At 51.7% G+C, this 26,457-nt stretch overlaps 1 protein-coding gene across 3 annotated transcripts in view; it reads right to left on the bottom strand.

The window, feature by feature from the left end:
* ATP6V1C2 (ATPase H+ transporting V1 subunit C2) overlaps positions 1-26,457 on the bottom strand; it is a 54,088-nt gene that overhangs the window by 1,357 nt on the left and 26,274 nt on the right. The window contains exons 4-12 of one of the 3 annotated variants that reach the window (XM_063077657.1): positions 26,205-26,234; positions 18,713-18,807; positions 13,139-13,230; positions 11,095-11,193; positions 10,371-10,439; positions 8,585-8,677; positions 8,357-8,450; positions 5,655-5,786; positions 4,786-4,883 (exon numbers count right to left, since the gene is read on the bottom strand). In XM_063077657.1, the coding sequence (XP_062933727.1) occupies positions 4,786-4,883; positions 5,655-5,786; positions 8,357-8,450; positions 8,585-8,677; positions 10,371-10,439; positions 11,095-11,193; positions 13,139-13,230; positions 18,713-18,807; positions 26,205-26,234 (802 nt within the window). The remainder of the gene's footprint in view (positions 1-4,785; positions 4,884-5,654; positions 5,787-8,356; positions 8,451-8,584; positions 8,678-10,370; positions 10,440-11,094; positions 11,194-13,138; positions 13,231-18,712; positions 18,808-26,204; positions 26,235-26,457) is intronic. The other 2 variants (XM_063077658.1, XM_063077659.1) reach the window with 2 other exon arrangements.

The following is a 26,457-nucleotide window of genomic DNA, read 5'->3' as shown; positions in this document are numbered from 1 at the left end:
TCTGCACAGCAAAAGAAACAATTAACAGAGTTAAAAGACAACCAACAGAGTGGGAGAAAATATTTGCAAAATATACATCTGACAAAGGATTAATATCCAGAATATATAAGGAACTCAAACAACTTTACAGGAAGAAAACAAGCAACCCAATTAAAAAATGGGCAAAAGAGCTAAGTAGGCATTTCTCTAAGGAAGATATACAAATGGCCAACAGACATATGAAAAAATGCTCAACATCACTCAGCATCCGGGAAATGCAAATCAAAACCACACTGAGATACCACCTAACCCCAGTTAGGATGGCTAAAATCCAAAAGACTCTGAACGATAAATGCTGGCGAGGTTGCGGAGAAAAAGGAACTCTCCATACATTGTTTGTGGGACTGCAAAATGGTGCAGCCTCTATGGAAAATGGTATGGAGGTTCCTCAAACAATTGCAGATAGATCTACCATACGACCCAGCTATCCCACTGTTGGGAATATACCCAGAGGAATGGAAATCATCAAGTCGAAGGTATACCTGTTCCCCAATGTTTATCGCAGCACTCTTTACAATAGCCAAGAGTTGGAACCAGCCCAAATGTCCATCATCAGATGAGTGGATACGGAAAATGTGGTACATCTACACAATGGAATACTACTCAGCTATAAAAACGAATGAAATACTGCCATTTGCAACAACATGGGTGGACCTTGAGAGAATTATATTAAGTGAAACGAGTCAGGCACAGAAAGAGAAATACCACATGTTCTCACTTATTGGTGGGAGCTAAAAATTAATATATAAATTCACACACACACACACAAAAACCGGGGCGGGGGAAGAAGATATAACAACCACAACTACTTGAAGTTGATACGACAAGCAAACAGAAAGGACATTATTGGGGGGGAGGGGGGGAGGGAGAAGGGAGGGAGGTTTTGGTGATGGGGAGCAATAATCAGCCACAATGTATATCGACAAAATAAAACTTTAAAAAAAAAAAAAAAAAGATACACAGTTAAGTGAACAAATGCTCAATAGTTAACACCTGTATATCTTTGTGCTCCCCAAGCCACGGATGAGAATGCAGTCCCTTGGGTGCCCTTTTACTCACCTGGTACTCTGGTTTTTCCAGACGAGGGCCTGCCATGTAAATGAGTCATAGGGGCAGGATCTGTTAGTATTGCTAAGGTTTTATTTCCCAGTCAAGGTCCATCAGTTATCCCCCAGCTCCCAAACCTTACTAATCCTCTTTGGTGCAAAGTATTCACTGAAACACTGAGATCTCCCTTTAGATCTGCAGAAGGTTGAAGGAAACCTAAATACGTGAAGGGGCTGTTTGTTAGTGTGGGTTCTAGTGCTTCCGCTGACCAACACACACAGGCTGCAGGTGTTGACAGGCATGTGGGTAGAGGAACCACCTCACTGCTTTTGTTCTCGTCTCTCATCATCAAAGCTCTGGTGTCACTCAGGGGAAAATGAGCACAATGGAGAGCCCATGTTACCTTAGACCTGAATGACGGGTGACCCTGGTGTCGCCTTCTCTCCTGAACTCCTTCCTAACCTAGCGCCCAGTGCTGCCGACGGGCTCCACACCTTCCACTTCGCCAGAACAGTTCTACTGCCTCAGTACAGTGCAATTCTTAGGCATGCTTTGCCCCCTTCTCAGACGGCAAAGGCTCAATAATGCAATACCCCAGGCCACACGGATGCTAAGGGACCACTCTGCTACCCGGACACAAACTCCCCTATGCCACGCTGCTTTGTCATCCTTCATCCTGCTTGTTCATGGCCCCACAGTCACTGCCAAGTTGTACTGGGAGGTTGTTTCCCCATCGCCCTGAACAAGGGCCCATCTTTAAAACCCTCCTCCCCCACCGCCCTGCTGTGTTCACAGCCATATCCCCAGTGTCTGCTGAGTAACAGGCAGGCACTCCATAAATAGTGAGTGTGGACTGAATGCACGTTGCTCCCCACTCACCAAGGCTGCAAGCCCTGGCCCCTTTCTCAGCCCACCCCCTCTTGGCTTCCAGCCCCCCAACCCCCATCCTGTGCCCACCTGCCAACAACTTCTTCTGGATCAATTCAAATGAACGCTGCCTCCGTTCTGCCCTGAACAGGACTTCCAGGAGTGGCTGGCCCGCTCCTCCAGGCCCTGCTGCTCCCTCTAAGGGCCACTCCTCCATGATCACAAGGTCACTTGGTGGGTCGTCCACACTGAGTACTTGTAGCCAAGCCACCCTCGCTGTTCTCTTGCAGGGGTCAGCCTTTCTCTACTACTGTCCTCTTCCCTTTAACAGACCAGCATCTTGCCTGTTTAACATAAACACTTCATCTCCCTAGAGCATACTGCCTGTCTTCCTCGAGAGCATCTCGTGTCCCCTGTCACTCATTCTTGTACCACTGCCTCCACCTTTTCCCACCTGTTTCCTCCTAATGGCCAAATCCAAGGGATACCTGAACCCTTAATGTTTCACTACACTGATTATTCCCACCTCCTGCCTCTGACTTCCTCCTTGGCTTCTCTGCCTCCACTCACCCCTTAAATATCAGGGTTCCCCCTTGGCACTTTTCCTCTATACCGTTCTCCCTGGGTGATCTCATCCACACACCTACCACTGGTGATTCCCTACCAGCTGCTCCCCACTGAGACCTCTCCCAGCACCCAGACCCAATTATCCAGCCACTTGGTCAGCTTCGGCAACCTCAGCACAGCCCCCACTCACCCAGGGCCTATGTCCATGTTGCTCTAGGATCACTTAAGCACCTGGTGCACTTCATCCCCAAGGACGAACCAGCACCTCAACCAAGGCCCGCGTCCACTTGCCGCCGATTTTATTCAGTCTGCAGACATTCCGCATCTGCTGCTTGTCTGACTCTGGGCTGGCGGTGGAGACTGAGCAGCAAGTGCCGGACGGAGCGAGGCCAGTGGGAGGCCAGAGGGCCAGCAAGAGAGTGGCGCCACCTCCCTCCTCACAGGCCATCAGTTTTCTTGGGTTATGATATCTTCATTTGACAAAATATGAAAAAGCCATTAAAAAGGACCAAGTCGCTCTACACGTCCTGATTGGTGAGTACACTGCACAGTAAATGAAACGAGCATGCTGCAGAACACCAAGTACAAGTAATCCCCTTTGGGGGAATAACAAGAGTCTCGAAGCCGTTCCCCATGAATATCTGTGGGCAGCGAGACTGCGAGGAACTTCCCACAGTGTGTATTTCTGAACTTGATTGTTTTTTAATTGCTGGTTCATGGATGAAGTGCACCAGGTGCTTGGTGTATTGCAACTGTTTCAGAAAAGATAAAGGACGTCACACATTGATAGTTTTGGAAAGAATTCCTTTTGCATATACCTTTAGAGGAAATACTTCGTTTTTTTGAGCTTAAGTAAGATATTAAGGCTGTCTGTCTCCACCTCTCTCAAGCAAATAGGCCTCCTGGAGGCACGGCCAAGCGCATGAGAACAACCCGTTTCTAAGACAAGCAGGGTTGGTTTGGGACCCATCTACACTCTAAATGGCTAGAACACTCCAGGTGAGCTTGAGCACACCCTTCAACCCCCTGCTGTGACCCGTGCCCCTTCAGCCCTCCAAGATGTGCATGTGTGCATGCACGTGTGTAGGTCTGGGTGTGCCGTAGGTGTGGGGCAGAAGAATGAGGAAGCAAGGTCAGCTCTATACTGGGGGCAAAATCATACACTGACAGCCACATGGAGGATGAGCTGGCAGCAGAGAACCAAGAGAGGCTATGGCGATGGCAGGCAAGCTGGCCAGGAGACAAAGGAAGTGAGAAAGCAGAGACAGAGTGGACAAGGCGTGCTGAGGGGTGCAGGGGTGCGTCCAAGCCGACCCCGAGGTTTGGGGTCTGGTGAGGCCACTGCAGAAGCGAGGAAGCCAGAGGAAGGGCTACGGGAGTGAAGCTGAAGCAGACATGCAGGTAATGCCTGTGGCAGGAAATAAGGAAAGGAGGGGACGGCCAGCCAGGCAGATGGCCCGGAGGGATCCTGCGGTGCCATCAGTGCAGGTAGGGAAGGGGTCCGAGGGGCCAGAGGAGCACCCAGAGCCTGCAGGTCAGAGCACCAGCAGTGGGCAGCACTGCTGAGACCGGGAACACTTAATGACAAAGGACATATTCAAAATAAGGCAGAAAAGCAGTCTTCAAAAAATGTTTTCCGTTTGGTTCCATTTTCATAAAAATTCAGTAGAGATTATGTGTATACGTACATTAAAGAAAAACACCCCAGTACCTAACAGTGCACATACCAGATGTTAGCAGTGTTTTCTCTTGGTATTAAAATTACAGGTGATTTTTATTCCCTTCGTGCTTACCTATAGTTTCCAAATTTTCTACGGTGAATCTATTTTGCTTTTGTCTTTAAAAAAAAAAAAAGGCAAAAAAAATTTTTGTTGACATTGGTTCGGTTTGGTTTTAGTTTTCTTTTTGGGCTGCCTTGACCGTTGGGCGTTGGAGGCTAAGGACTAAGACCATCCGGGGACGTTTCCAGAAGTGACTAAGGCCCTGCGTGCTGCACAGAGGGTGGGGACAGGAGCCAGCTGGAGGGTCTACGTGGGTAGGGCAGGTGAGGAAGTGGGGAGAGAATGCAGACGACATGTGCTCGAAGCCTGGCAGGAAAGGGAAGGAGCAGACAGAGGGACACAGGGCTGAAGGAGGGTTCTTTTGACGCAGGGACTCAAGCAGGAGGCCAAGAGTCAGGGGGGCAGAAGGACGGGAAGGGAGCAGGCTTTGACCTGGCGCCCCCAGGCCCGCCCCACCCTCAGGCCAGGCATCTCCTCCACGCACCTGAGCACAGACTCCACAAACACTCTCAGGGCCTTTATGTGGATCCAGGCAATAAAGGCTTCGCTGAAGTTCACCTTGAGCCAGCGCAGCAGGGGGCCCTGCAGAGACAGAAGAGCCAGGTGACCCCTCCTGGCCTCTTGTCCTGATGCTGGGCCAAGAGAGGACTTGGGTTTTGACAGAGTAAGTCCTGAGCTGAGAAGAAATGCCCAGGAGCCAGCACAAGCAGATAGTTGGACAGGCCCTGGGTTAGGCTCAGGACCACGGTGTCCAGGGCACCTGGCACTCGGGAAGCACAGCAGGCCAGCCACCCGGCACAAGCATAGGGCCATTGCCCGCCAGGGTGCAGGGAGCTAGGCATCCCCTGACCTCAGGGCTTTCAGCAGGCAGCTAACGGGCTTCTGCCTGACACTGCGCAGCCAGGGAGCCCACCTTCTCAGAAGGTACTGCCCCCAGGGTCTTGGCACCATCCACCAGCTGCCGCTTCCAGAGGGCTCCTGACACAGCAGATGCTGCGTGCGGCAGGTTCTCTGGGGGGCTCCCACCTGAGGCCTCCAACTGCCCACAAAGGTCAGGGGTGGGTCCAGCCAGGGGAGGAGAGCTGACCTGCTCGAGCGCCACCCCCGGCCAGGCCTGCCCATCACCAGCTCCAGCCACCTCCAGCCAGGGCACTGGTGCCCTTGCTGCCAAGCACCCTTCACTGCTTGAGGCCCTGCAGATGAGGAGGAAGGCATGATTCTGGGCGCCTTGAATTTAGACCTCAAAAGCCATATTAGACAACAGAAAATGCAAGGATTTGTTTTCTCAGAAGACGCCTGAGCTGGCGAGGAGATGCGAGCCAGGGACCCCCAGGGTGCCCGGGCGTTGCTTACCTCGCCCTCACTCTCTCTCTCGCTGTCGGTCTGCCCCGCAGCGGCCCTATCAGGGTTACCTAGCGGGGTTACCTTAACCTTGTGGTCCGGGAAGGTGGATGATCCCTTTTTAAGAGCAACACAGGAAGTTTGCTAAAGGCATAGAAATGATTTATTAATCTTTCGGCAAACATGCATCACAAACAAACAATTCTCATCATGTGAAGAGCATGTGAAAGCAAGCTCAGGAATTGGGGCCCACCCTCAGGATTCACGTGCTGCTTGGACTACAGATGTGGCAAGTGCCCGCCGGGACCCTGGATGGGGGCATTGCTGGTTGCAGCGACACAGCCAGTCCCTGGCAGAGGGGTCAGTTACACATCCCCTCCCCCTGCCGGGCCTTGGTCAAGACCCCCCCTCCCCCATCATCGGCAGACAAGGAGACTGCCAGGAGGTGGGCCTGCCGGCAAAGGTGGGCTTTCGGTCAAGGTGTTGCCACCACGCCCAGCTACACAAGACTCCTTGGCATTCACGGAGCACTTAAGCATGCTACGTGCAGAAAACTAGTCAGGCGTGCCATTAGGCATTTCACCCTTTTAACACTCTGCAAACAGGTGAACACAGGAAAATCCACCCTGTGCTCTGAAAGTGCACTAACACCCTGGAACCTAGCCAGTTCCCCCTGGCAGGTAACAAAAAGGATGCAAGACGCTTGGTCATATCCACTTTCAAATAGGCCACAGCGGGAGAGAGGGTCTCAGGAAGCCGGCGGGGGTGGCCCCAGAGGCCCCACCTGAGGCTCTGCTCACCACGGTTTCCCACTGAGTCTGTCTGTCTGGAGCTCCATTCACCCCCACAGAGAGAAGCTGGCAGGCCTGCCCTGGGCAGCGTGGGTAGTGCCAAATTCTCCACCACGTAAAGGAATGCCAGCTGGCAGCCTGAGCCCCGCATGGCAGGTGTCGGGCTGGTGTGTGTCACCCTGATCCACAGGGGTTCTGGCGGGCCTATGCCAGCACAGAGATGGGTGCCAAACGCCCTACTCCACCCACCTGTCTTAGAGCACAGCCTCCCAGCTGAACGCTGGTGAAAGCTCCCAGGGTCTGGACCCATCCAGAGACACTGAGCTGGGGTCTTAGGGTCAGGACTGAAGCAACCAGGGAAGAGGCCCACCCCACGAGAATGGCAGGGTGTACATGCCAGCGAGGGTTTCAGGTGAGCTGAGATTAGGGAGGAGAACACTCTGGGTTTCAGCTCTGGTAGGTGAACATTCCTGCCTGGGTGCCGGGTCTGTGGCCAGCGCTCTGAGCACTGGAGCACCAGGACAGGGCCTTGGGGCCGAGCTAGGAGACTCCAGCTTGGCCCCTTGTCCGCGGGAGGGGCTGCCCTCCTGGAGCCCAGCAGATTTTGGATCTGAGGAGTGTGTGCTCCTGTGTCGTGCACATATGTGGCCATACACAAACATGTACATGTGTCCCTCCATTAACGCTTTGGGGGAGGAGGGCTCAAAGTCCCCAGTATAAACTTCTATATCCTCAGTTGCTTTCTTCTTAAAGAGAAACAGACCAGATCAGTGGGGCTCTGAGAACCCCATTTTGGGGGCACCATGGCTGGTGCTCACTCCTGAAGGGGGCTGCTTGTCTGCAGTCCCTGCAGAAAGGTCACTAACTCAGAGAGGTCATGTGGACGTGCACAATCCCCCTGGCCATCCGCCCCATGTCCTCGGAGGCCCCGGGCAAACAGCCGCCGGCGAAGCACTTCTAACCTGCCTCCGTGGCCGCTGCTCTTTGCACAAGCGCACACTTACAGCCTTATGTTTACACACTGACTTCGCTCCATAGGGCCTGGAGTACATTCTACTCATTCTTGCCTTCCTATCACTCAAGGCTGAGTTGGAAGGTACTCTGCACTACCCTCCCTGGAGGGATTGCGGAGAAGGGACCCGAAAACACTCCGCCCGGACAGGCTCCTTCAGGGTCACCTGGCTTAGCTCAGCTCTGCAGCTGGAGGAAACTGAGTCTAGAATGTGCCAGTTTCTCAGAGTAGCACAGTGACATTCTCAAGGCTACGCTGTTCACATTTCAAAAATAAGTCTGGTCTTTCTCCCTCATGAGCTAAGCTGCCCTCTTACATGAAAACTTTCTGAGTGGCTCTGGGTGGAAGTCTTACAGCTGAGCAGCCACTCTTTGCTAACACAGGAAAGGTAAATATAGGTGCTGGTGACTCCCTGGAAACCACACGGCAAGGACAGCAGGATGACCACTGGCCACACTCTCAAAGGCAGTGGCACTGCTCACTCTGGGCACAGATGCTCCTGCCCAGAGCCCACCTGCCTGACTCGATCCTGGGGGAGGGTTCAGCAGGGTCCCCTAGCCAGGGGAATGCTTGTTCGCTAACCTGTCAGAGCCTCAACTTCTCATCTGCAAAGTGGAGCTAGCAGCCCCTCCCCGAAGGGCAGCGCACAGGACCCTGAGCCCCGATGTGGAAAGCGACAGCACGGGGCCGCTCAGTCTGTGCCGTCTCATCAACCCCACCCCCAGACCCTGCTCTGGTGGCCCTGTGAGAACAGATGTTCCTGATGGTGTGAGCCCAGGAGACTGGGGACAATAAGATTGAGAAGTGGGGACTTGGGAGGGTTTTCTGCCCCCAGGCCACTGGGTGGGGGGTGGAAGGGGCACGCTCAGCATCTCACGTGGAAATTCACCTGGCCCGTGTCAGATACTCACATACTGTTGCTTTTTATCAGACAGCAGTCTGGTCATCTCTTCCCTTTCTCTTTTAATTTCTTTTTCATCATAATAAAATTCACGGACTGTAAACCTTAAAACATGATGATGGGTGTTCACTAAGAAGCTTCCAGGCAAAGCAGAAACACACACACCACGCCCAGCCCCCCACGCCCGCCCCAGGGAAACACACAAAACCCAGAGACGCCCCCGAGGCCACGCCCTTACTTGTTTTCTTTGGCTTTGGTTTTGAAATCATCAATTACTTTTCGGAACAGAGTTACTGTGAAGAGGCCGCCTTCGTTGTCCTCAGTAATCAATCTGTTGGAGAGAAGCGTTTGCTCGCTGGACTAATCGCCAGGGTCGCCATGTGCCACTGCAGAGCTGGGCCTCCGTGTCCCCTGAGCCTGGTGGCCTAGGCTCAGGGGCTCTGGCAGCAGCTGCTGGGGAACGAAGGGCTCCCCCGTTATTCCCTAACTCCTGGCTGTCTGATGTCCCCATTCCTTCCCGCGGCTTCCACACGCCCTTGCAGGGTCAGGCATCACGGGCCTCCAGGGGTGTAAAGGCCTGACAGTGGCAGTGAACGGCCCAGAAATCTGGGCTTCAGAAGCTCTCATCAAATACCTGAGAGATCGATCTCCTCCCGGGCCTCCACCACCAAGGCTGTGCACCAGCTGTCCCTGGCTCTGACACGCTACTGTCGAGTTCCAGTTGGTGGAAACTGTCCCCAAGGGCCATTTCACTTCCAAGGTCACAATGTCCTAATTGGACACAGCCTCCCCAGCATGCCTCAACGTAGGCCCATTGGGGTCACTGGCCCCCAAAACTCCCGTATTGCTCCTGTAAACATGGGACTTGGCGACAGTAGTCTAAGCATATGAAAATGGCCTCCTGTGCATGCCGGCCCATCATCTTTCCTGTTACTCAGAACCCACACCTGTGGGGCCACTCCCAGGCTCCAGACCTTTCCAGAGTCATCTGTGGAGGGCCCAAGGGCTCTGGTCTGAGAGACCCAGTCCCCTACGAGAGCCACCCTGCCTAGTCATTCCTCGCCTCAGTTGAGCTCCTGATTGCTATCTCCTGTGAGTTAGTGGCCCTGGGAGAGCCACCTTGCAAGCAGGCGCACCAGGGCAGAGGCCTCTGGGATGGGACGGGAGCAGGCAGTGCAGGTGAGGCCGATGAATGGGCTGCCTGAGGCTCATTCTAAAATCGCTTACGATTACAAGCCATTTCAGATGTACAACAAATACCATGTATCCGCCAGCTAGCTTGAGATCAAACAACTTTATACAGCTGCATCCTGCTCTCTGCCCCGGTCGACGCTCTCTTGAGTATGGCAAGTCTCACCCCTCCCACCCCGATTGTGCCAAGCACTTGTGCGTGCCCGTGTCCCACACTGTGGTTCCATCCATTTGTAGACATTAAATAAATGGCTCTGTGCTCCGCACACCCCTCTGCAGCTTGCTACTTTCATTCACTCCTGCTGAAGCACGCAGCTCTAAAGCACTGTTACTCCCAGCTGGTCCAAGATGGACCTAGTTTTTAATTCATCCATCTTCTGTCATTTTTATGGCGCCCACTGGCCACACCTGCTAGGATCCCAGCAGGCCATATGCTGAGACAGTTTTCCTCCCCTGCTCATGCTCTGTGGCCACTCACTGCGCAGCTGCTCTGGCCAGGCACTCGCTTGACCCTCTGGTGGGGAAGAATCGAAACTGAGCCAAGAACGCAGAGCAACGATGCGGCCGAGGCGATGGGAGCACTGAGAGGACCGCCCTGCAGGATGGCAGCCTGGACAGCCCTCCCCGAGGTGGAGGCAGGGAAAGATGAAGGCAGTTTGGTGTGTGACAAAATAAGTGACTGCAAAGGAATTCCAGGGCTGGGTATTCGCACTGGCACAGGTGTGGAGGGCTGAGGGGCCACACACCCTCGGGGGTTGTTTTGTGGTTGGGTGTCCAAAAGCACCCACACATGCCCCCCAAAGGATCTGGAGCCATGCTGGGGTCTCACTTACTTGGTTGACCGAGGGACCACCATGTCTGAGAGGGATTCGTAGGTTTTTTGCCATTGTGTGTAGCTTGGTCTGCAAGAACACAGAATCGTGCAGTGATTTTTGCAGAAAAGGCTCTTGAGTGTCCTGAGTGCTCAGGAAGCTGCACACCCCTTTCCTGAGGGGCTGAAGGTGAGCAGGGAGGGGACCAGAGAGAGCCCCAAACATCCTGGGGTGCTGTGGCCCTGGGGAATCCCCTGCCCAGTCCAGCACAGGGCCCAGCCTGCCAGCGAGGGCCCCACGGCACCCACAGAAGGTCCCTGTGTGAAAAGCTCAGCTACAGGTATGTTTGGAGCTTACTGATGATTTTCTAACTCTGGACCTGTGTGACCTTGGACAAGAACTGACCTCTCTACCCTCACAACAATAGGAACAGTCACAGCCCTCCCAGGCCCGCTGTGCCGATGAAAGGAGATCATGTCTAGGAAGTGCCAGGCACACAGTAGGTGCTCAGTAAATGGCTGCTGCTACCATGGGCACGACCGCCATCACCCTACTACTGCCACTGCCAACACAGCCGCCGTGCAGAGCGTCTGTGTCCCTGGAATCGTGCCGGCGGGGCATCCTCCTCCTCTCTGTCCTGGTCACCAGTGCGCCTTCCTGCTTCTCCCCTGGGCAGGGCCAGTTTCCTTCTGTGATGCCCCAGCGTGGGCCGAGACACCGAACCCGCACCTCCCTGCCCACTCACTTGGGAACGATCACCAGAAGTGTGATGAGATACTCAGAATCCAGCACAAAGTCTTCCTTGCTCACAATATTGCTCAGCGTCCTAGTGAAGAGGTTCCCCCTGAAAGGCATGTGGGACAGAGTGTGATCAGCATAAAGGGACACACTGACCCCCCACACACCTACCACAACGCCCAGGCACTGGGGCTGGCTGGGGAGTCAGGAAATGGGAAAAGGTCAGGAGAGTTCCCCGGGCGGTGGTGCGCGCCAATGGGTGCTGGAGCCGAGGAGAATGCCGTGACTCTCATATCGATGCGTCCCCCTGGTCTCTGGGCCGAGTGCCCCTCTGGCTCTGTGCTGGGCAGCCAGAGCTGCTGCCTCCTTCCCTCCAGGGAACGGGGAGGCTGGCAGGGCCTCGGGTGCTGTCACCAATCACCCAAGGAGCTGCCAAATCCAACACCTCAGTGACCTGAGCTGCCCTGGTGCAAGCCACTGGCTGTTGGGAGGAAACTTCAGGTGGCAGGAAGCTAAAGTTACTCAAGTGTCAACACAGCAGCCCGTCCTCAGCAGAGATAGGCCTAGATAGAGCTCCGTGTCACTTTACAGGCCTTTCAGCCCAGCAGCTCGGGGACACTCACCTGAAATAGCTTTCTATGTGCCCAGTAGACCTGGTCTGAATGAAGGTCATGGTGTTATTAGCACATGGACTGAGGCTGCCCATATCACCAAATGGGCCAAGATCCAGCTATCAAGACTACGTAGTAGCATGAACACAGAGGCCACGACCTATGAGCACCAATGCTTCCCTAGTAAACAGTTCTCAAGCACTTAGCCGAGGCCAAAGCTTTGAAGGCAATGGTAAAACACCACCCTCCAGTGGCTCTCCATCCTTCCCGGGGAGCCCAGCATGCGACCGAGGATAAGTCCCTTACAGCCCCCCTGCATAGGAACCACATGCTACCCTCTCAGGGCAGTAAAAATCTTATCCTTACACTATCTGACCTTATCTCTGATTTACCTTTGTACCCCCAGCACGAAGCAGACTTTCCATAAATATTTGTTGAATGAATAACTGTGAGCTCTGCAAGTGCAGAAATGATATTTTATTTTGCTTTACATCTTTAGGGCCTATAGTGTAAGACCTGAGGGCATAGTAGGTGCTTAATAAACATATACGGAAAAGATAAAAGAAATGGCAGAGGAAGGAGTTAGAGACTGTTCATCCTTCCTCGTATGCTCCCCCCTTCATGCAGTGTATGTGCTTAATAAATCAATTAAAGTGAATCGTGAATCAATGAATGATCGTTGAATGAACAAACGTCACCAGTTGAGTAAAGAGGTTGGACCAGAGGTTTGCTCAAGTCCTTAACTAATTCTTAAGGATTTCATAACCTGGTGGTGCAGTGAGGGGTTGGCCCCGCAGGCGCTGGTCCCATGGCTGCAGCTGCATGCCACGACTGAGCCAGGCCAAGGTCACCATCCAGGGCTCTCTGCCGCAGGTGGCTGCCTGTCCCCCACCCTCCACAGCTCACACCCATGGAGTTCTGATGCGAAGTCGGGCAGCCAACAACTACAGTTTCTAGTTGAAGTGCATCTCTCACTCTTCAGTTTTTAATTTTCCACTAATATGGTGTTTGTTTTTTTCACGAGAAGACAGCTGGCCCAGTGCCCTCAGCAGAGAGAGGCAGAAGTGGGAGAGAGCTCCCAGGTGACATGTGAGCCCATCGGAGGGATGACAGCTGGTTCTGAGCTCCCCTGGGCCGCCTCCCCTCTCTGGAGTATCTTCAGGGGACTGCCAACAGAATCAGATCCAGAGTCTGGGAGGACGGGAGGCTCCTCCACACCGACTCCACTGTGTCCAGGAGCACCCTCCAGCCTCCCCAGCAGGCTTCCTCTCACACACCTCCGACAACAGGGCGCTCACTGTCTGTACGGCTCACTCTCGTTCTCATGCACAGGCACAGACCCCAGGTCACCCAATGACGGGAAAGGCAAGCGCTAAGCCCCCGCCAGGACCCACTGTGGCCGGACTCAGAACCCAACAGTGCAGGAGCACGGATACGCACATGGATTTCTTCTCCAGGTTCTCCAGGTTCGTCTTCAGAGTGTTGTAGGTGGCCGTCCGGGACTTCAGGTCTGTCTCGATCTGTGCCAGTTGCTAGTTTGGAAAGCAAAAGCTCCTGGTGACCTTGAGTGTTGAAGTTATTGGTTGAACATTTCAGACTGACCACAAATTGCTCATGGTGCACTTAAGGAAAACAATGCCTCCTGCCCACCTGCCAGGATAGCTCATATTTGTCTCCCATCTGCTCACCCACCATTCCAGCATCTGGCCCTTACAGGAAGCCCAGACGTGGGGAGGCAGGGAGGCAGGAAGGCTGTGACAGCCCCACTTTGCAGACACCAGGCTCCAAGCCATGATGGATTCCCTAGCTCAATCTTCTAATTTCAGGCCCATTCTGACTGTCGGGACATCCCATGTCCCTCCACACCTGTCCCTCTTGGGCTCTGCTGGAGGGCAGCTCAGGCCAACCCCCAGCCCTTGCTTCTGTGGGGACCTGCCATCACCCAGCCTGCAGAGACGCCCGCATCTCCAGGCTGAGCTGTGCCCACCATGGCCCTGCTTCCTGGTGCACGTGTGCAGGAAGGCTCCATTCAGCAGGGAGACAGTCACCACTGGATGTTTCAAGGGGATCCCCTTGCTCTAGGGTTCCAAGGTTTAGGGAGCACGTTCTGGATCCCCGTTCTAGGGTCTGGTGGGGCAGGATGGTGTAGTGGAAATAAAATAAGACTAGGCTCAAAGCTAGGCTCTTTTGCTTTTTGGGTGATTGACCTCAGGTCCCCATCTGCCCAACAGGGGGTTAATGCCTTTCCGAACGGGCTTCAGTAAGGATTAGCAGAAGTGAAAGAAAAATGCCCAACAGGGCCCAAATCAAGAGGAGCCCTCAAAATAACAGTCACTATTGAGATGATTGTTGCAAACGAGCATTTTGAGGTCACTAAACCCAGCAATTCAGCCTGTGAGCCCCTATTACCTGTTGAGTGCTGCTGGTAATCTAAAGAAATGCCCAGCGCCTGCCTCCATGGGCTCACACTTTAACCCCAGAACCATCAATCAGGAATTGGCTCAGCAAGTATGGCATCAACACCACGGAATACTGTGCAGCCATTAAAACGAATGATGGAGAGCTGCCAGTTAGCTCAGTTGGTAAGTGTGGTGCTGACAACACCAAGATCAAGGGTTTGGATCCCCGTCCCGGCCAGCTGCCAGACAAACAAACAAACAAACAAATGAGGGAGACTTGCAGATGCTGACGCATGGGGGTGTGGGGATCGCTTTCCCTACAGCCAACTGCGAGGTCCCTTTCCCGTTCTCTCTTCTGGGCCACCTCACTGGCGGCTGGTGATCGTGGCGGGAGCACTGATACCACGGACAGCACCAAGTGCCACAGGTCGGCACCTTGCTGCTGGGACTGTCTGGAGAACTGCCAGGTGAAAAAATGGACGATCTGCAGGGCGGGAACAGTTTTGAGTTTAAAGGTATACTTTTCATATGTATTTGGAAAGATCCACTTTAGACTTTTATCTATTTATTTTTGGTAGCTGGCGGTGCAGGGATCCGAACGCTTGACCTTGATGTTACAACACCCCCCCTCTAACCAACTGAGCTAAGCCCCACTTTTAACTTTTAAACACTGGTCACCTTTGGGCAGAATAAAGGGAGTAGCAATGGGGGCGGTGATCACAGGAGGACGTTACATTTTGGTCCCTTTATGTTTTGCTACGTTCGATTGTTTGATAAGATGAATCTTTTTTTCTTAAATTTTTTAAACTTTTTATTTTGGAATGATTATGGACTCACAGGAAGTTGTAAAAATAGTGCACAGATCCAGATTGGAGCTTGAACCAGAAAAGAAGAAATGGATGGGACAGCTGGAAATCTTGAGTGAGGTCTGTGAAGTGGGCGGTCGTGTTTCACCAATGTCACTTCCTGATTTGGAGGGTGTATGGCGGTTTTGTAGGAGAGGTGGTTTTGTCCTTTACTTGGGGAAGTACACACTAAAGTTTTTAGGGGTATGGGGTATCAGGTCTGCAACTTGTTTTCTTTTTTTTTTTTCTCGTGACCGGCGCTCAGCCAGGGAGTGCACCGGTCATTCTTATATAGGATCCGAACCTGCGGCGGGAGAGTCGCCGCGCTGCTAGCGCAGCACGCTACCGAGTGCGCCACGGGCTCAGCCCACAACTTGTTTTCAAATAGTTTAGAAAAGAATAATGATACTGGGTAGATGTATAGAGAGAGAAAAAACATACTGGAGCAAATGAGGTAAAATGTTCACTGGGGAATGTGGGTGAAGGGATCATGGGATTCTTTGCACTCGTCCTGCAACATTCCTGTGAGCTCAAAAGGACTTCAAAATAAATTACAAAAATTGTTTGTAAAACTAAAAAATAAATAAAATTAAAATAGTACACAGAGATCCCATGTAGCCTTCATGCAGTTCCTCTCACTGATAACGTCTTACTATACACTACACAACCACACTTTACTATGTTACAGTGCACGATACACCTATCCTGTACAACTGCACAACCAGACTATACTATATATTCTGCACGATACACCTATCCTGTACAACTGTACAACAACACTGTTCCATACATTACGCATGATACACCTATCCTGTACAACTATACTGTACCATACATTCTGCACAATACACCTATCCTGTACAACTGTACAACTACACTGTACCATACATTCCGCACGATACACCTATCCTGTACAACTACACTGTACCATACGTTCTGCACGATACACCTATCCTGTACAACTGTACAACTACACTGTTCCATACATTCCACACAATACACCTATCCTATACAACTGTACAACTACACTGTACCATACATTCTGCATGATACACCTATCCTGTACAACTGTACAACTACACTGTACCATACATTCTGCATGATACATCTATCCTGTACAACTGTATAACTACACTGTTCCATACTTTCCACACAATACACCTATCCTGTACAACTGTACAACTACACTGTTCCATACATTCTGCACAATACACCTATCCTGTACAACTACACTGTTCCATACATTCCACACGATACACCTATCCTGTACAACTGTACAACTACACTGTACCATATATTCTGCACGATACACCTATCCTGTACAACTACACTGTACCATATATTCCACACGATACACCTATCCTGTACAACTGCACAACCAGACTGTACTATATATTCTGCATGATACACCTATCCTGTACAACTACACTGTACCATACGTTCCGCACGATACACCTATCCTGTACAACTGTACAACTACACTGTACCATACATTCCGCACGATACACCTATCCTGTACAACTGTACAACTACACTGTACCATACATTCTGCACGATACACCTATCCTGTACAACTGCACAACTAGACTGTACCATACATTCCGCACAATACAACTACCCTGTACAACTGTACAACTTTGCTATTCTGTACTATACACTATCCTTTACAACTACACCACTATACTGTACCATACTGCACTATACAACTATATTACAGTTATTACAGTATCATAACTAGGAAACTGACATGGGTACAGTCCACAGATCTTGCTTTTTAAAATAAGATTTACATATTACTTAAAAAAGAAAAAAAAAATCACTGCTTGTTCTTATTTTTCTGATATCACCACAAGCCAATGAAAAACTGCTGAAGGGTGTTTGTAAAACAGTGGGAGGAACTAGGGCTTTGGAACCTGCCAGGCCCTCATTCACTCATTCATTCATTCATACATTCATTCATTCATACTTTTTTCCAGGCCCCAATTTAAATGCCAGTTCCAACTCTTAAGTGGCTGTGGGACCCAACATAAGCTCCTTAACCTCTCAGAGCTCAGTGTCACAGAATTATTGAGAGATAATATAGGGGCCTCCTTTGGCTGGGATATCTCTAGTTGACAGAGTTAGACCTCTTGCTGGGGGAGCAACGGGCTGAGGCTGGGGTGTCACACGTGTTCTTGGTGAGGGAGGACAGAAGGCACCAACACCCCAGAGCCTCTGCCCCTGCCAGCCTCTGAGAGCCGGTTCCCTGCGGTAGAGCCGGCCAGGGCTTCCCTGGGAAGCAGGGCCGTGCCCACAGCACAGCTCGTGGGCTTTGGGCCCCAAGCCCTGCATTCCCATGCCAGTATAATACTTCAGCAGCTATGGGTCCTGGGGCATGTCCCTTAACCTCTCAGCTACTTCCTCATCTGAAGTGGGAGGAGAGTGACACCCCCTCATGGAGCGAGGTGGGAAGCAGGAGAGCCCAGCATGGTTCCAGGCACCCTGGGCTAGAGAGAAGCCAGGTCCGCTCTGCAGCTCCTCTGCCCTGCTCCCTGCTCCACACCACACATCCATTGTGTGCTCCAGGAGACCCTGCCTACCAGGCCCAGCTCCCCTGGGACTCAGAGCACCCCCAGCTGACACAGGGCAGGCGGGACAGGCAGGCAGGACACAGCCAGCCCCACAAATAACTGCGTGCTTCTATTCAGTGGTGGGCATGCACAGCACCCTCCTGGAAGCCACACCCTGCACGGGTGCTCTGGGCAGCCCTTCCTTGAAGGGCCTTCCAGAATCACTGACCAATTGTCCCAGGAGGGGCTGGGACCTCTGTGACATCAGCAGCACCAAAGGAGCCTCACCCAGATTCCAAAGCCTTCTGGCCCCACCCTAGTTCCCAGGAGACTGGCAGAAGCTGCCCAGGGATGGGTCCCAGAGGCCCATCTCCCCCTCCTGACCCGCCCACCACAACTCAGGGAGGGGCCGCTGCTCACAGCAGACAATAGGGTGGCTTTGTCCCTGGCCCAGTCTGTGGTTCTCTCTCCCAACCAACCAGCCCAGCAGGAGACATGACATATTAGGGGCTTGGTGTGTTGTGTGAGAGGGACGGACAGGCCATCAGGAGTGGTCAGTCTCAACCTCAGGATCTTCGTCAGCACTCACCCTTGGTGAAGAGACACAGAAGTCACCATGGCTGCCAGATGCCACAATGTCCACATGGACCAGGGGTATTTATTTCATGAAGTGGAGGCCACTGCTTAGTAAGACCGCAGATTGTGGGGGCACCACTTACCGACTGCACAGTAACAAGAGTCTCAAATTAGAAACATGCCTGGGTGATAAGTTGGTGCAATGTCTCCAAGGCACTAGGGCTCGTAAACTCTAATAAAGCAAATAGTTTCTGCATGTAAATAATCACCCCAGGAAGCTGGGAGGTGTTTGGTTTCTCAGAGTAGGTAGGGTGGGGCTAACTTCCCCATCAGTAACTTTAGAAAAAAGGTGGAGGGGAGTGACGTGAATAGACACTAGGGTCTGGGGTCAGCACCCTGGTGGCTCAGGCCCGTCAGCCAACCCTTCAGGTAACAGAGATAGGACAGGTGTAAGGAAGGCGAGGTGATCACCTTTCCTGTTCCAGGGCCAGAGGTTGAATCGGCTGCGAGAGGCAGTGCAGAGAGGGGACCCTCTGGGTCACGCAGCAGGGCTAGAAGCCCAGCATCCTGCCTCTCTGTCTTGCCAGAGTCCAAACACCATGTCTCAGATGGTCAGATGACCCCGAGACAAGGCCCTTCTCTCACCTTTGCTAGTGTGTCCACCACGCTCACCAGCGGCTGCTTTACAGGATATTTGGCCATGTCCCATTCAAAGTGGGTCACAAAGGATGTTAAGTCAACTGGAAGAACACAAAAGCACATTTCAACACATGAGCGGACCTCCCCACATCTCCTAACACCGAGACTGCTAAATCCCAAGCCAAGCGTCACCACTTACACCAAGGAGGCAATTAGTGAAAAACCTGGTGGGCAGGCTCAGGGCTCTGGGAAAACAAACATTCCCCGGGGCAGAGAGTTTTGAGCCAGCTGATGGCCACCAGCCAGAACCCGAAACCCCTCTGAAGAGTACAGCAGCAGACGTACAGCAGCACACGCACTCCTGCACCCGCTCTCCTCCCGGAGGCTGCCCCAGAGACCTGCCAGTTGGGAGGGCTGTTTCCCCAAAAGGTGGGAGCAGTCCAGGGACATCCTGAGCAGGCACCAGGCTAATTCTCTGCCTTCTCCGGTTGCTTGGGCACACTCCCCTTGTAGTGGATTGAATTATGTCCCCCCAAAACTCACTGAAGCTTGAATTGTGTCCCCCAAGTTTTATGTATTAGAAACAGCCCCCACTGTGACTGTTAAGAGGGTGGGAAATCCTACTATGGTAATCGAAAGGTGAAGGCTTGAAGAGGTGATTAGATTGCAGGATCGTGCTGTAGTGAATGGATTAAAAACGGTGGTCAGGGGTGTGGTTCTGAGGACTTTAAAAGGAGAGAGTCTATCTTTCTCTCTCTCTCTGCTTCTACCATCTTGTAATGTGAGACTCCTGGGTCACTGTTGCCACCACCAGATGGACTATGGACTTCCCAGCCTCAGAAACTGTAAGCAATAAATTTCATTTTCTTTATTACCCAGTTCCACATAGTTTGTTATAAGCAATAAAAATGGACTAACACAACCCTGCTGGGTTGTGGTTGTTGCAAGGTACCCCAAAAGCATGCCAGAGAGCATCAAGCCAACCCCTGCAAACTCACACAGCCCCCTGCCTGGCCGGTCATGGCTGCCACCTGCCTCCTGAGCCAAACACCAGACGAGGCTCTTTCAAATGACATGGACTATTTCACAGAAGGCATTTTAAACACTAGCAGAATAGAGATGGCCGGTTAGCCCAGCTGCTTAGAGCATGGCATTACTCACACTAAGGTCTATGGGTTCAGATCCCATACTAACCAGCCCCCCAAAAATAATAATAATAATAATAATAATAACATTAGCAAAATTCTGGAGTTTGTGGCTGTGGTTTTTACCATCTGGTATGAATGTGCACTTTTCAGTGTGTGCCCTTTCTATAAAAGCCTGTACTGAATAAAATGCATCAGTGTTGTTACAAATTTTCTTTTTTCCTTTTCTTTCTTCAAAAACAAAAGCCAGCTGTCCTCAGGTGGTAACCAGCTGTGGGGTGCAAGAGAGAGCCTTGGAGCTGAGGTCAGACAGAAGTGACACCAAATGAACCTCAGCTGACTCAGAGCCCTGAGCTTGGGCAAGCAAGGAATTAAATCAGTTTCCTCACCCGAGAAGTGGGGGAGCCCACACACCTCCTGAGTGCCGACTGTCTCAGATCTGTGCCACACACATCTGAAGAGTCTCGCTAGGGGCCAGCTGCTGGCCCTGGCCTTGGTACATTATCTAATACTTCTACTCTGTGGCAAAGCAGAAAACCCAGCAGATGCCTCCGTGCTACGCTGGCCCATGGAATCCCTCCAGCCCTCGTGAGCTGGCCCTCCCATGCTGCACTCTCCAGCCCAGGTCCTGTGCATGCCTGCACCTCCCCATATATCCTCTCTCTCAGGAAGAGGGACATCACTGTTCACCTTCACTGATCCCGGCTCTATTGTCTGCTGGGAGACAGAACAGACACCCTCCTGCCATTGAATTTCAAGGAGCTCACAGTTTACTGGGGAGACCACTAGGCAAACAACACACCCCCACGAGCTGGTGAGCATGTGACACAGTCGTCCCTCAATATCCTTGGGGGATGTGCTCCGGGACCCCCACGGATACCAAAACCCTTGGATGCTCAAGTCCCTGATATAAAATGGCATGGTGTTTGCGTATAATCTACGCACATCCCTCTGTATACTTTCACTCATCTCTAGATAATACTTATAATGCCTAACATAATGTAAATGCTATATAAATGGTTGTTACACTGTATGGTTTACGGAATAATGACAATTAAAAAAAAAAGTCTGAGGGCCAGTGCGTGGCTCACTAGGGAGAGTGTGGTGCTGATAACACCAAGGCCATGGGTTCGGATCCCTATATAGGGATGGCCAGTTCGCTCACTTGGGAGAGTGTGGTGCTGACAACACCAAGTCAAGGGTTAAGATCCCCTTACCGGTCATCTTTTAAAATAAAAAAAATTTTTTAAAAGTCTGTACACGTTCAATAAAGATGCAATTTTCTCCCCAATATTTTCGATCTGTGGTTGGTTGAATCCACGGGAGTGGAGCCCACGGATAGGGAAGGGAGAGCGGGCCACACGGAGGGCGTTGGGGAGGATGAAGAGTTAACGCTGACTGATCCTGGGGGGCGACAGGATGGCCTCATGGGGACACGAATTCACGCGGAGGTTGAAGGAAGAGACCGTGTGGCTGCTGAAGGAGGACACCAGGCGCCAGGCGTATGCTCATGGCAAAGCCGATGGGGAGAGGGGTGTGACAGAGGCTGAACAGGAGGGGCAAGGGCTAGTCAGACGGGTGGGGTGTCTGCACTTTATCCTGTGCCAATAACACTTACTCAGCCCCTATTACATGTCTGGGAATGGACATAGATCACTCCAACTTGGACAGCAGCACCGAGCAAGGTCACCCAGCAAGCCTCAGGAGGCTGTGTCACCAGCCAGTCATGGAGGAGCAGGCCAGGGCCCTGGCACCCTGTGAGAGATCCCTCTGCAGCTGGTGGAGGGAGGGATGCTCACTAGGCCGGGCAGCCACAGAGGCAGCGGCAGGGATGGGCAGAGGGCAGAGGAGATGAATTTAGGTTGGGATAAGCATATGGAAACGAAGTGGGACTCAGAGGATGGAGCTCGTCTGGTGGCAGAACTGTCGGCATGTAAGAGGTAGGAAATGCCTTGAAATAATAAGAATGCCAATGATAACCATTAAAGTAGCTGACATTCACTGTTTGCTTACCTTGGGCCAGGACACATGAATTATTTCCTTTAATTTACTCTCCAACCCTATTAAGTACTATTATTATTTCCATTTCACAGATGAGGAAACTCTGACACAGGGTAAGTTATGCAAACCCCCATCATAAAATTAGCCAATGCACCTGACACACCTAACACTCTGCCTGGCATGCAGAAGGAACCATAGCACTTTTCTCGGCCATGTCCACCACCAGGGTCCAGCTATGCTGCAGGTGGAACAGGGAAGCCACTCCTAGGCCATCCCCTTCACAAGGACCATACTCAGACATGTTCTAGATTACCCCAACTTGGAAGAGGTCCTTGGGAGAATTCATGTTACACATTTATAACACTCATGTTGGAATTAACACAGCAAGTCTTGGCCTGTTGACAGGAGTACCTCTGAAGCACTGAGGGTGGGGCCCTGATCTAATAGCATTCATATCCTTATGATAGGGGACATCAGAGAGGCTCAGTCTTGCTCGCTCTCTCCACACACATGCACCAAGAAAAGGCCGTGTGAGGACACAGCAAGAAGGCGGCCATCTGCAAACCAGGCAGAGAGCCCTCCTCAGAAACTGAATTGGCTGGAACCTTGATCTCGGCCGTGTGAGAACACAGCAAGAAGGCGGCCATCTGCAAGCCAGGCAGAGAGCCCTCCTCAGAAACTGAATTGGCTGGAACCTTGATCTTGGCCTTCCAGCCTCCAGAACTGTGGGAAAATCAACATCTACTGTGCAAGCCCCCAGTGTGTGGTGCTCTGTGGTGGGAGCTCAAGCAGACTAAGTCAGATTTTGGTGTTAGTTTTGGTATTAATACTGGTTCTGGTAATGCCACACCACAGTGGGGAAATGACTTCATAGCAAGGATCAGGCCTGGGGAGGAACTGAGTGAGCCCGGCCGGATGATAGCAGGGACAGGAAGGACTCCTCCCATGGCAGGAATGGCAACTGATCCCGCTCACTGAGCCCCACCAGCAAGTGGACGGACACCGGGCAAGTGTAAACCTCCCGCAATGAGCCCAGCTGGGAACCGGCCTCAAAGCTGCCGAGCACAGGAGACGTGAGGGCGGATGTGGGCTTTGGGATGCATCTCTGCTCCTCCTTCCCCGTCACCTCCAGCACCACGTCACGCTCAGTCCCCACTCTCTTCTCACTGCCGCTTTTGTCCTTCAACATGCAGGATGCAGGACAGGCGGGAGCAACTCCTTCCCAAAGTGGCCCTGTCTGGCCCTCTCCCTGCTGATGATGCCATGTGGCCTCCCCTGAGCCTCTCGCTCCCTCAGGCTCCTAGAGGGCAGAGTCCATGACTCCCTTGTCTCTGTGTCCCAGAACATGTCACAGCACCTGTCACAGCACTCTGCACACAGCAAGCTCTCCATCGACATGCTCAGAACATTGACAGAAATCCTCCTAATTACCATGGCTGTTGTATTAACTCACACTCTCTAGATGCATTTCAGACCAAACTCGAGTCTCCACACATTTTCCCCAAAGCCAAGCCCTTCGTGGCCTTCAGACCACAGAGGGTGAGCTCCCCCTCCCCACTGGAACAGCCCTACGGTTCCTGCGACACTCAGGCCATCTCCTGTGGCTCAGTTTCTATTTCACCCCAGTGCATATGAATTGCGCATCTGTCCCCCCACTAGACTGAACTCTTAGAGGGCATGGCTGTGCTTCTGTGTGGTGTCAATCATCTTCACATCCCCAACACCAACAAGTGCTTGCTACAGATGATCAAGAGATTCAAGAAGTCATTAGACAAGGACCTCCCTGCAGGAGGCTGGAGAGCCCCTGGGTATGTGACGGTGACCTCCTCCTCTCGTCTCCTCTCCCATGTTCTGAGCTCTGGCTCCAGCTCTGGACATTGACCCTTGCCCTGGGTCACGCATCCAAGGGCCCTTTTCCTGTCCCCACACATTGCCTTTGGTGAGAACCTCATTGCAGGATAGCCCTCTGCCATCCCTCCAGCCTCCCTGTACCTCCAGCACTGCGGCTTTCACTCCACTGCTCGGGAAAGGACAGACCTTGCCTCCTTCACCTGGTCCTGGGAGGGAGCCACTTGGGGCCTGGACAGAGGGCCTGTGAGGTCAGACCATAATCCAGGCAGGCTAGCTCCATACCAAGACATGCTGTCCACAGGCCAACACCTCTTAAGCAACAATGGTCTCATCTGATAACCCAAACAAAGGCTTCCCAGCAGGGAGCAGAGTGAAGGAAGGACTGTGACCCGTGAGCAGACGTGCCCTCAGGTGCTTCTGCCTTCTGTGGACATGCCAGGGCCCAGGCCAGACAACGCGTGTTTGCTCAGCTTCTGCTGCATTTGGACCTGTCTGTGCCCTTCCATGCTCAGCTCAGCTGGAGGCAAAGAACAAACAAAAGCAAAAAGTGCCCAAGCAAAGCTAAGAGCCTATGAGGTGCTTATTAGTACATCCATTTACAGGTGGGAGAAGTAAGGCCCAGAGAGGTGACTGGCCAAGGTCCCGAAGCACAGTAAGCAGGACCAGATCTGACCAGCTGCTGGCCCTTCCCCACCCCCTCCCCAACACTGCCCTAGATTGCCCTGCAGAAAACAGGATGAAAATCCCACCTGCCAGGGCAACAGTGAGTTCTTCTAGTTAACTCTGTCAATCACTAGTTCATGGGTGCACTGCAGAAGGAAAAGATTTCCTCCTTCAGGTAATATTGGGAAAGCCCAAGTCAAACTAAGTTTAAAAAGGTCCCTTGGGGGCCGGCCCGTGGCTCACTCGGGAGAGTGCGGTGCTGATAACACCAAGGCCCCGGGTTCGGATCCCATATACGGATGGCTGGTTTGCTCACTGGCTGAGCGTGGTGCTGACAACACCAAGTCAAGGGTTAAGATCCCCTTACCGGTCATCTTTAAAAAAAAAAAAAAAAAGGTCCCTTGGGGGGCTGGCCAGCTAGCTCAGTTAGTTAGAGCATGGTGTGGTAAAACCAAGGTCAAGGGTTCAGTACCCCATACCCGCAAGCCACCAGAGAAAATAAATAAATAAATAGAAAGATCGCTTGACAGCAGGACTTTTCAGAGCCTTTAATATGCTAATGAGCATTGTGAAAGTCCAGAAGCTACCGTGGGCCTGCCTTCCGCAGGGCAGGTTGAAAGAACACGCTTTGGAAACTCTAGTAATGGAAGTTACTGTGACTCAACTTGCAGGAGGCCTAGAGATAATGAAACATATTAAACAAAGAAAGAAAGCTGAATCTCCTCCTCCTGAGAAGAGGAGCAGCTGTCTCCTAGAGTTGGTGCCATGTGGACTGGGCATGGATACTACATAATAATATCATCTCATTTTAAGTAACATTAATTTTGAGTAAAATGTATACTCAAAATTTTGATCACTATTAAATGTAAGCTTAAATCGTCATGCCCTAAAGACCAGTTTTTTTATGTAGAAAAGTAGTTCTCTACTTTGTCAGCTTTTCAGTCTAGGGCCCTGTAAGTTACCTCCTGGGAAATAAGATCGGTCTGTCAACTTGACAAAATAACTTTTTCTTAGCATGAGCAAGAAACCTGAGTGTGACAAACAGACTGCATTTGGGAAGGTATTTCGTAATTCCAATCTGCAATGATTTTTATCACCCTGAAGTGATTTGCTATATTTAATTCCACCAGTTTGTGAACATAGTGGAAAACCCAAAGCAAATGGCTCTTTCCAACAATCACACCCGGAACGACCTGTTTGGACATCGCCCCAGAAGGCTCCCTGTGTGTGGGAACCTATCGAGGCCACACAGTGAAGCCTGGCATGAAGCTACCAGTGTCCAAAAACCAACAGCCTCTGGTCCGGCCCGTGGCTCACTCAGGAGAGTGCGGTGCTGATAACACCAAGGCCACAGGTTCGGATCCTATATAGGGATGGCCGGTTTGCTCACTGGCTGAGCGTGGTGCTGACAACACCAAGCCAAGGGTTGAGATCCCCTTACCGGTCATCTTTAAAAAAAAAAAAAAAAAAAAAAAGAACCAACAGCCTCAAAGAACAGGCGGGTGGGACGCTGAGGACAGCCACCAAGGCAAGGAGCAGAACACAAGCAAAAAGATGCAGACGCTCATCTTGAACTCTGCAGAGTCCAGGCACCCCCGATCTCCAGGTGGTGTGCAGTGCTGCCCGGGAGAGGCAGGGGTGACACAAGAAAGAGGGGTAAGGAATGACATAGTGGCTCTCTGTGTCATATGGATATTGTGACCAAGCTACGAGGTTGTTACTTGAGAAATCGTCGCAACCTGATCACTGTACCCTCACGACCAGACTGAGATTCCACCTTCCCGGGGACATGCGGGTATCACACTGAGCACAGACACAGCACACAATGCATAACCTACTCTTCGAGCATTTCATTTTTTCCTTCAAGCCTGCAATATGATAGAGTGGAGTTATTAAACCACACAGCCATACAAAGCCAAGTTCAGATTCAGAGGTATAAACATTTCCACTTTTCAATTTAAACAAGCAGATAGTCTTTTAATATTTCCAGAAGGGAAAAAACATGTATATGTTACATATAAAACAAACGACAGAAATGCTAAATATATAGCATATACTCTCATTTTCAATATCAATGCCTAGAGTCACACA

Source organism: Cynocephalus volans, chromosome 14 (assembly GCF_027409185.1).
Source record: "Cynocephalus volans isolate mCynVol1 chromosome 14, mCynVol1.pri, whole genome shotgun sequence".
NCBI classification, from domain to species: domain Eukaryota; kingdom Metazoa; phylum Chordata; class Mammalia; order Dermoptera; family Cynocephalidae; genus Cynocephalus; species Cynocephalus volans.
This window is presented reverse-complemented; position numbering and strand designations above follow the sequence as displayed.